Source organism: Watersipora subatra, chromosome 1 (genome assembly GCF_963576615.1).
Source record: "Watersipora subatra chromosome 1, tzWatSuba1.1, whole genome shotgun sequence".
Classification (NCBI taxonomy): Eukaryota; Metazoa; Bryozoa; class Gymnolaemata; order Cheilostomatida; family Watersiporidae; genus Watersipora; species Watersipora subatra.
The window spans coordinates 3,183,707-3,194,949 of record NC_088708.1 but is presented as its reverse complement, the minus strand read 5'-3'; the positions used below and the strand labels follow the sequence as shown (position 1 = coordinate 3,194,949).

General features: G+C 36.2%; 1 protein-coding gene across 1 annotated transcript; it reads right to left on the bottom strand.

Annotated features, from left to right (window-relative positions):
* Positions 1-4: 4 nt before the first annotated feature.
* Positions 5-7,656, bottom strand: LOC137385282 (BTB/POZ domain-containing protein KCTD5-like). Its single transcript, XM_068071722.1, has 6 exons — positions 7,415-7,656; positions 7,143-7,251; positions 2,423-2,514; positions 1,997-2,092; positions 1,507-1,626; positions 5-547 (listed from the first exon to the last, which is right to left on the bottom strand). The coding sequence occupies exons 1-6, from the start codon at positions 7,622-7,624 to the stop codon at positions 518-520; spliced, it is 657 nt and encodes a 218-aa protein (XP_067927823.1). The 5' UTR covers positions 7,625-7,656; the 3' UTR covers positions 5-517.
* Between the last annotated feature and the right edge of the window lie 3,587 nt (positions 7,657-11,243).

Below are 11,243 nucleotides of genomic sequence, written 5' to 3'. Positions count from 1 at the left end.
CGGATTAAAATCATAATTCAATTATATAACATTACCTTGAAGGATAAATTATGAATAATGATAGCACAATATATCAAAAAGAATACGAAACGACAAAAATACTAAAATAAATGGAGTGGCATACATGTTTAGGATTGAGGACTGTGAGCATTAATGTAATTGAAAACCAATAATGAACCAGTCTTTGATGTGCTTGAATTAAAGATAGATCAATGCTTAACAGTCAAGCCACTTTTAAGTTATCAGCTTTGATGTGCATTATAAGTAACCATAAGCAAAACAGGTTACATTTTGGCACAAACATGCTAGCATTGGCCACCTTGTTTGGCACAAACATGCTAGCATTGGCCTCCTTATTCTGAAATAGCATTGATGCGCTATGAAAAGTTCGGATACCGTTATATCAAAGGCCAATAGTCCAGCTTATCTCGCTACTGCATAAGTGATGAGCTTTCCAGTTCCAACAAAACCAATTAATCGACAAATGAGTTAAACCGTTGACAAGTGAATCCAGCTACTATGTCATCCGTGATGGCTTTTGTAATATCTACAACAAATTTTAAAAGCTTAAATACAGTTTTTAGAAACAAAAGCTGTCAGATGTTAACACGGAGTGTATGACTTTCTGCATAACTCCAGACTAACCATCCGGGTACCAAAGCAAACTGAGGAAAAACAAGGTTCATAAAACTAGAAATTGAGAAAATGCTGTGAGACGTAGGGTAACTCATTCGGTACAGAAAGCCTGTATGACGGCTCGCGCATATCGTTCATTCGGTCAGAAAGCCTTCATAATGACTCCCCTTAGTACTTACACGAAAACATTGATTACATTGAACATTGAATTTTGGGTTGATCTGAGTGGTCAGATCCACCCAAAATTTTGTCACAACAAATTTATGACATTGGGTTATCACTTTGCCAAAAAAATGAATCAGGTAGTTTTCCTTTTAGTCGGAATTAGAGAGCATTTTCCAAATTCTTTTAGTTACAGTTTAGAATGGATAAAAAATAACTGTAAACAGCAACCTAAACATATCTCTGCAAGTGAAATCCTTCAACATTCGGCCTCAGATCATATTATTGTTAACTATACTTTTGTATTAGAGAATGGGGGTTCGCGAATTGGTCAAACTAACTGCAGCAACAATGGCATTTTTCTTTTACATCCGGTTCACTAAACTAACAAAATATTAAACATGGCTTTCGTTTGTCAGATGCGTTGTTTTTGTACTTGAGATTAAAGCTCTATGACAGAAACTAGCTTTCAGAGCAAAGATACCAATCTGGCGGAATCAATTCATGCAAAATTTTTTGGTATGAATTGATTCCGTCAAAACAAGCAAAAAATTCTATAATGAAAGAGTTAAAACACACTAACAAGGCTCTGGTTGATGCTATGCACTGGGAATGTATTGCTTTCCATACATGGCAAGCTTTAATTGCATTTTGTTGCACACAAATGATTGTTCTAAATATTTTAGCTTTTGACTGATTCTCACTAACCTTAGACCTATCTGTATTGTGGTCTGTGGTGGTGCGGCTAGGGTAGCCTCTCGATACGATACACAAATATTCTGCATGATCTGGACCACCGTAGGAATAGGAGGAGCCAATATTTATCAACTACATAAAACATGAAATCGCTAAAAATAGTCAATGTGGGTACATAAGGTCACTGTGAATCATTTGATAGCAGACGCAAGAACATTATTGATAGGATCGGTGTCATGAAGTCAAGTTGGTCACCATATTGTAGTTGGAAAAGATACAAAAGTAGCACAGAATTAAAGTGCGGTACCAGAGGATTACAACAATACAAAGAATAGGATAATAAATCGTGTTCTTTACCACCACGATAATACAAAATTATGATAAGTCTAAAATATTATCGATTAATATATATCTAAAACATTATGATATAAAATTATTATCGTAAGATATTATTATATTATAGACATACAGGTGTATTGTTAGCTGTTTTGACAAGCCATACCTGCTCAAACCGCCAGCCATCCGAAAGGGAAGACACAACATGTGTTAGCTCTTCCTCAGAACATTGCAGAACTCGATACACATTCTTTACATTTGACTGAAAAGTACAGTGGTAATGTAATTGTAATGAACTACCGAGATAAAATATCCCTTTCTCATCACTAAATAATGCTTTTCAGCGTAAATATACATATTTGATCAGACAACTAAAGTTTGACTGTTGTCAAGTAAGTTCAAGAGTTGGAGTTAGTGTTTACATTCACTTATATTCAAGTACAGGAAAAAGTGAAGCTCACGCACTGGTCAAAGTATATTTCTCGGCTATGCCATTAATGGCTGGTTTAGTCTGGTGCTGAAATGCGCTGATCTATTAGCTATCTATTTTAATTATGTATGTATAGTGTAGGACATACAGCCCACATTATACCTGATTATTTGTATCATCTCTAACTTTAATCCGCTCTTTACAGAGTTGAATCACTTCTGTAACATTGTAAAACTCGGCCTCTTCTAATACTCCTAAAATATAACAACAGAATATCGCAATGAAAATTGGGGTCACAGATATTTTATATGCAAGGTACACTTTGAGGCAATTTAAAAGCAACGCTGAAGTTGTATGCTGCTTATATTGTAAAGGATCTGACTCCGGTAGCTGAGTCAGCTTTACTTTCTAACAAGGGAGTCGCAACCTGGGCTACTGGCTGACCTTGTCCGAGGCCTGATTGACCTGCCTGTGGCGGTCAAGTCAGTCCAAGACAAGAATCTAGTAGTCAGGCTTGCTCCGAAACCAAACCCCCGGCCTGCCTCTGGATCTCTATCCCAGGCTAGTCTGGATCCACTAATGGCTGGTCTTAAGACTGGATCTCTAGTGCCATGGCACACCCGATCGAGTCTAGACAAGGCCGTGGATCGCCTCCTAGCCTTCTTAGAGTCACCCTGGCAGTTCCGTCTGTTGGTTGCACTGAGCCTGCTTGTACAATCGGTGAGCCAACCAGGCAGGCGTCAATAGAAGCAGTTCGTATGAGTATATAGCAGTTTATTATCGATATCTTCAATACAAGTATGCACAAGTATGAGTGAAATCAAGCACACTCTGCCTGTCTACCGCGCTGGCTTATATAGCCAGCGCCTATCGTTTAACTCCGCCTACTGATCTATTTATATCACAAAGGATATGCCAGATATAACAGGATGGTTATATAATAAAAAGGCAGTTCAGTAATACAAGGGCAGTTCAGTAATACAGTTATATAATAATAAAAAGGCAGTTCAGTAATACAAGGGCAGTTCAGTAATACAGTTATATAATAATAAAAAGGCAGTTCAAGTATGCAATAAGGGAAGTTCGAGAGGTTCGGTTAAATGATAGTGCGGATATATATATGAGTGCAGTAAATAGTACACAGGCATGTCCCGGTCCTCCACAATATTATGATTGACAAGAATGGTCAGCAAGCTTCAAAAGTAAAAAGAATGATATATTGGAGCTTCATAGCAAAATAAAAGAAACATGAATGAATACATATTCATAAGTCTATCTCGAAATGATTAATTACACTCAAAAGAAGCATGACACGAGAATGGTAACAACTCTTTACAGCATTAAATTTTTGATGCTTGAATATATGCCAAAATCGATTATAGATTTCCCTCCAGTAGCCTGCATTTTGGCTAATGGGTTGCTGAAATGCTGGCAGCTATGCATTTTAATTATGAAGCAGGCAATACTTTATATTAACTAGTCAGTAGCAAAAAGGTTGGGCTGATTTTATATTTGGAGTACAACTAAAATGGGAGTTTGTGCCTATGTTGTGTGTATAGATGTTAGATAAAAAGATATCTAAAAATGACATCTAGGCCCTACAGCATGCAGCAGGCTTAACAATGCATATTAGAAAAATAACGTAGAATAAAAATGCACTCGTAACTATATTAGCAATAAAGTGTATTTTTGTGGAGGATATTAAGTGCTACTTAGAGGTTGACTTGCAACACAGTTCACATTACAGTTATTTGGTATCAAAAGATTCACCATGTCTTACTCTGTTGTGTTGTAGGTGCAAAATATGTGGAAATGTGATTACAAGCTCTTAAAAGCTCAAAAACAAACAGTTAATCGCCGCCATCACGAAACCGCCGTAGATTGGAATCAATTCATTTCTCTGACATAGTCAAAAGGTTTGGTTATTGTTTTGACACGTGATGTTCTCACGTGAATTGAAAGGCTAATAAAAGGCTCAATATAAAACTTCTCGTAGCACTAGTTTATGACAAACACTTCGGGGCTTACCGAAGAGCCTTTACCAAATATAAATGCTCGCTAGTTTACAGTTTTGTTTCGGCTTGGTCTAATCATCTAGTCGTAGTCTGATCACGTGACCCATACTTCCTGCCAAACAGCGCGAATAATTTCTGCAGCATTGTTCGACTATCACAGGTGACCAACAGGATTCTTATGTTTATCAGAAGATGATGTTCACTCCTTCGAGCTAAGGTCAAAAAATTAAACGAATTTTTATGGTAGGTTTTGAGATATCAGTGTTCAAAGTGACAGCATTACAATGATGATGAAACAGACGCGTAAGGACAATAGACATGTTTTATTGAATGCGTGAAATATATTTGTGAAAATATTTCGACGAATGAGGTTGCATGAAAGCGTAAACAGAAGCCATCTTGTTCAGCTACATCCCATTTGAGCCGTTTTAGAAAGGGATTCTAATCTACAACAGTTTCGTGATGGCAGCGATTAACTGTTCGTTTTTAAGCTTTTAAGAGCTTGTTATCACATTTCCAAATATTTTGCACCTGCAACACAGCAAAGTAAGACATGGTGAATTATTTGATACCAAATAACTGTAATCTAACTTTTGATGCAAGTCAACCTTTAACGAAAGTTCTTCAGAAGCCTTAAAAAACAGAAAATGATGCAGGAATAATGAGTTGCCTAGTTAATTAAGTAGATAGTTGGCTACACAACTATATCGACCACGACTTTTTGTCATTGACGTTCATGACCATTCATACACATATGTGCTGAACAATTGCGGATTATTTCACGAAGAAATAATTCTTGGTTACAGTAAGGTTGTCTACTCAAAGACATTTTTACAAAATGCGTAGACTGTCACTATCATCCCTACTTGAGTTCGTCTGAATCGACTAATACCCAGTCTCGTGATGCCATTACCAACTCTAGTTCTACCTCAATCTTCTCCCATACATTAAATACTGATAGTATTCACTGCCATGAGAAAAGAGAAAACGCTGTACAAAGCAGAAAAATAGAATTTTTTGTGTACAAAACTCTAAAGTGAAAGTTTGCCAACTACAATAAAATTAAACAATGATTGATTTTTTCAGTAATATGCATATCGGTACTGTATATTATAATATATAATGTACAGTAGACATACATGGAGAAACATCAACTTTTAAAAGCAGTAAATATCTAAATATAAAACTTGCAACATCGACAAGCTGTAATAAGTGTAATTGATATTATGGACTGCATGTATGATGATTATACAGACAGTATTCTATAGCTTCTCTCCCTCTTACCAATGTATACCATGGAGACTATGAAGTTATCTGTAGCATGAGACCAACTTTGCAGCACCTCAGCATTTACTTAACTTCATCTAGGTTGTACAACGATTGCAAAAAAGATTTTAATTGGGGCAGATGACACAAACAACTTGAAGTGCTTGTATATATCATAATCTTTTGTATCAGTCTCCAAACATTATCATATCGTATATCTGAAATTTTTATGCGTAGTACTTAGCTATAGCAACAATGACAACAGGTCTGAATTTCCATTCTCAATATTTAATTGCCTGCCTTCCTGCATGCTGTTTTAATGTCTTATCCGAAGAAACTGGGGTGCAGCTGATCGGTATGACGAAGGCCAGACAGGTCAGACGTTAGTGCTTAGTAAAAGTGCTGTTCAAGTTTGTATGTGAGGGCTATAGAACATCATTATTCATAAGTTTTACCCAACAGTGGCGAGCATTCGCTATGGAGGCATCAGTTCACTGACATTTACCTTAGACAACAGCGATAGGTTGAAGTTGATCTTCGACTTGCTTAAATAGCCAATATTATTACAAATGTTAGCAGATCACAAACTGTGTTGCCATGAGGTGTCACATAAGACTGCAAACTCTCAACTTAGCTTATCTTTGAAATGAGCTGAACATAGCTATGTTCACTTAATAATAAATCTAATTTATAGAGGAACTCCACAACATGCTAATAAACTAAAAGTCTAATAAAGAATTGTAGTCAGTTAAGTATTTTCTAGTCAACTCTTATTCTTGGTTCCAATGAGCTGTAAACATAACCCAAATTGTTGGCTATCATAAAAAGTGTTAACAAATGGTCATTATACAGAGCATTTCAAATTTTATAATTTCAATTTTGTACCTCGTATCGACATACGTTTACTTTTATATCACAACTCTTCCTTTTATCATGCCATGTCAAATACGAGTAATGAATTTATGCATTATTTAGCATTTCAAAGAAAAATAGAACTAGGTGTATACTTGAAACATTTCAATAAAATCTATACAATTAGAACATCTATAAGCCTAATTATTACAAAATATCAGGTGATATAACAATATCAAAGACTTGCTTTCGAATGTTTACAAAATGCTAGGAAAGTTAACGAAGGTTGGTAGCAGCTTTTCATTTAGACTATTGGGTACAAAAGCAAAAGGGAGACACGTTGTGGAAAATAAAGCGCCGACCAAAACATCAATAAGGAACTAAATACCTTGTATTATGAAAACCTATTAAGCTATCACCAAGTTAACCCTATAGGACAGACTCTATAGTACATAAAGACCTAGTAAACCTATGATATGTGATTCACTTATGACTCATGCCTGTAACAACAAACAAAAATATCTACCACAATAGCTTTTTGTCTCGAACAATTTGAGACATCAGAGGGCACACAACCAAAACTCAATAATCCTAAGCACCAGTGTGCTGCTCTCCAAATTATACCCTGACTCAAAACAAACCCAATAAATAGAGGCTTCCCTTTAGATTTAAATTAAATCGCTAGAAAGTTCTACCTCGTCTGAGGTAAGAGTATGAATATTGACGTTGAGTAACCTCTTATAACTTACCTTCTAGCTCCTGATTTTTGTCAATTACTAGTTTGCCATGCCGTAAATAATTCAATATTGTTCTGAAGAATTCCGGGTCCCTATCGATCATGTATGCCCCATTTTCATCCTAAAAGAAAATCTAAGTCTAACGCTAATACAAACTATACGCTTGGAATTATGAGCTACGTTGAACATGTTAATATATTTACATCAAATATCATCAACATACATCAAACCACAATCATGTTGCTAATGATGGCGACAGGTACCATGATTATGAACTTACAAACCTTGTCTGATTTTAAACTGTGATTGTGTTCTTCTTGGCATAACCTGAATAAAAACGATTTTGGATCTCTACACAGTGTGGTCTTTGTTGTTAAAAATTGTGTTCCTCCTACGTTTAGTTTAACCCAAGATTCCTTCTTTGCATTTTCATTGTCTTCACATTTAGAACAAACTTCCATTCCGTTTGGTATTGTATCGCCATTGACAGCCATTACGGACGATCTATTGCACAGAAGTAGATCTTTGAAACCTACCAGAAAATGGCTTCCCTTTAAAAGTACCGCGACAACCGGTCATTAACGATACTCTGACAAGACCTTAGTGGGCGAGTTCATAAATTTTCCGTTTTTTTATCAACACGGAGGCATAGACATGGCCAAAATTCGTGCAAACAGACATAGACATAACTAAAGCAAAGCTGTACGTAATATAAAGTTTTCGAATTCAGCTATGATCATACAAGTCTATGAACATTAGCGTCTATCTATCCAAGGATATGGAAATTACCAAACTATGTACGAATTTCTCGCCTCTTGAGGATTATTTTCGATTTGGTTCATGTTATGTCCAGTGAACTGGATATGTTATAACATCGTGAATTTATTAGAAACATTTTTGAAATCACGTCGATGTTTTCACTAAAACGAACAAACGGGCTTCTGAAAGTTTAATATTATAGGCCTACTTGTTTTGGCTATTACAATTTACTTTGAAATTATGCTCAAGCGTGGTGGCAAGCTGAGACTATGTCGGTTATTGTCATTTGTGTGCAAAAACGTGTTGGTCAAAAAAAGCAAAAAAGATGATTTCAGGTTCGGCTTTTTAACTCCCAACAATGTATCTCATTGCACATTAATATATCTCTGTTGTACACATAATGTCCTTATATTTTTCATATGTACACAAATGAAAAATATGAGGACAATATGGGACATATTGAAATTACCTATGACTAAATCTATTCATAATTAGCTAGTGTTGACCAGATTGAGCTGTTGTGTGATCTTACCTTTGCAATGACTTATTAACTAGCCAATTTAATTCAACTAGTTAATTCTACCATGACAGCATTCTCTCAAAGTGTGTTTTCTCTTCGTTTTTTTACTAAACACTTCTTTGATGAGATAGTCTAACAAAACAAACCATCACTTACAAAATAAATGGTACTTGCGGATATTCCGTATTGCTTCTTTTGTAATAGAATTGGGTTCAGCCCAAATAATGGAAGCTTTGATGACAATTAATGATGCAAAGTGTTTCAAGTTGGCAGCCCGATCAAGCCAGTCAAAGCATAGAAGCAAAAACTCTTTTGCGTTTTCGTAGTTGTTGGCTGCTCGTAGAGAGCAGGCTGTCAAGAGAGCAAGTAGGTAGACAGCTGTGTAAAGACAACCAAACAGTATCGAGTTGATACCATTTACATGACCACAACTGTGGCTTTTGATAAGGATAGCATTGATCTTTGCAGAAATCTGTATTCTGCTGTCTTGAAAAACCTACTAGTGACTGTGCTACAAGGAATTTTTCTTTAGAATCAAAAGTGGACTAACATGCTGGTTCTGCTTACCAGCTAGCATGAATTTGAAATTTTCACATACTGTACCTTTAATGCTTTAAAACCTGATGTCGTATATGCTTCCAGAAACCCTGACTTTAGGCTGAGTTACTGACTTTCACTGCACTGTTGTAGGAGTAAAAACTATGAGAAGTCCTATTCTTTGGCATACAGTTTCCAAGCTCTGAATATATGTAGATTATGATACAACAAGCTTATTTGAAATATCACCAACAGCTTTTTGTTAAATATAATTCAAGAAGCCAAGGTTTACAGGTTGAAGACAACACTGTAACAGTATGAGAGTTGATTCCATTTACATGGCCATAACTGTGGCTGTTGATGAAAATAGCATTGATATTAAATTAGGGTTGAAAATATATCAGTGTTACATAAAAAGAAAATATGAAGTATAATTATGTATCATGTGAAGAGACATCCTGAGAACAAGCTTGACATGCGGTCGTCTGACAATGAAATGGAAATAAAACAAACTCTGTCTATTGCGTAACAGTAAATTTTAGATCTTTTTCAGGCTCATGTCTGAAGGAAGATACATAAATGTATTTAACCCTTTTGCAGGTGATACGACATTAATGTCGTTTTGCGATAGTGATTCTAGTGGGTAGTGCGACATTAATGTCGCTATCGTACGCATTATGTATTAAAACTTACTATTGGTCTGTGTTCATTTTTCTATTCAATTAAATACTTTCTAAAGTAAAAGAACACATGTGAGGATTTGAATAACTACATTTTAGACATGTATCTTTTTATTTCAACTTGTTTTGGGCGATTGTTATCAAACGCCCTTTCTATATTTTTTTTACTCAGTAAGATACTAAGCCTTTTTCCCCGAATTGATTTTTATGCTTTTATGTGAACAAAAGAACTTGCTATTGGTCTTTATTCGTTTTTCTATCCAATTAAATACTTTCTAATGTAAAAGAACATATGTGTGAACTTGAATAACTACATTTTAGACATGTATATTTGTATTTCAACTTGTTTTGGGCAATCGTTGTCGATGCCCTTTCTATGTGCCTTTTTTACTTAGTAAGATCCAAGCATTGATTTTTGTGAACACAAAAAAAACATTTTATAATCATGGCTTCGTCTTCCCAACGACCTGCTAGATCAACTCGAAAGGGCCCAGTTTGTTTTGGCAGATTCTATAGCTGATGACTCAGACAATGACTCAAATTTTTCTTATGTCAATCTAATGGACTTTGATATAAGTGATGAGTTTAGTGATGACGATGCTTCTGTTGTTGGGCCAAGGGATGGTGGAGGAGATGCAATCAATAATGATGGGGTGTGGACTGTAATTAGAAACCTTAGCAATGACAAATGCCCCAATGTCAATGATTTTACCAGTCCCATTGGGCCAGTATTTGCTCCACCAAAGTCAACTGCAGTGGATTACTTTGAGAGATTTTTTGCTCCAACTGAGCAGGGGGGTGTTTCTTTGTGGAAACATCTACTCATTGAAACCAACAAGTATAAAGAGTACTATACAAGAAAAAACCAGGTTCTCAAGCAGCACTCCAAGGTAGACAAGCGGAAAGATGTAACAGTAGAACAAATGAAAGCATTCATTGGCACTATCTTGAACATGGGTATAAATAGAAAGAAGACTATTGAATCCTACTGGGACAGCACCAACTGAAGTCAGAATGCCCCACCATTCAAAGAAACATTTACACAGGATACTTTCAAACTGATCTTGCGTTTCTTTCATGTCAGTGACAGTGACCAAGAGCCAGAGAAAGGAACACCGGAATATGATCAGCTCTACAAGTTCAGACCAGTACTAGAGCATCTAAACAAAGCTTGGCAAAAAGAGTTTAATCTGGGGCACGTTCTCTCAATCGACGAATCTATAGTAGGTTTTAAGGGGAGGCATCCTTTGGTGAATTACATACGCATCAAGAAACACCATCAATGGGGGCCGAAGGAATACAACTTGTGTGACTCTGTAACCGGCTACTGTTCACAGACTATGTATCATACCAGGGGAATGACAAAAGGTGTCTCTGGTCAGCCATTTTCTGTATGTGAAGCACTCATGGAGCCTCATATGAGCAATAACGACCATCTCATAGTAGATAACTACTGCACAAGTGTAGACCTTTGTGAGAAGTTTCTGACCAATGGCACATACGTCACAGGAACTGTAAGAGCAGGCCGTGTGAAACTTCCCAACGAGATGAAAGTGAAAATGAAGAACAAAGGAGAGATATTGGCTAGTAGAAAAGGCAATCTTCTTGCAGTCACTT

What these genes read in the sequence shown, in the direction of transcription:
- LOC137385282 (XM_068071722.1), bottom strand. Translation starts at nt 7,624, where the DNA reads ATGGCTGTCAATGGCGATACAATACCAAACGGAATGGAAGTTTGTTCT. An exon ending in CAAAAATCAGGAGCTAGAAG is followed by an intron (nt 2,515 to 7,142) that starts GTAAGTTATAAG and finishes GTTATATTTTAG; the next exon opens with GAGTATTAGAAGAGGCCGAG. An exon ending in GAGATGATACAAATAATCAG is followed by an intron (nt 2,093 to 2,422) that starts GTATAATGTGGG and finishes TGTACTTTTCAG; the next exon opens with TCAAATGTAAAGAATGTGTA.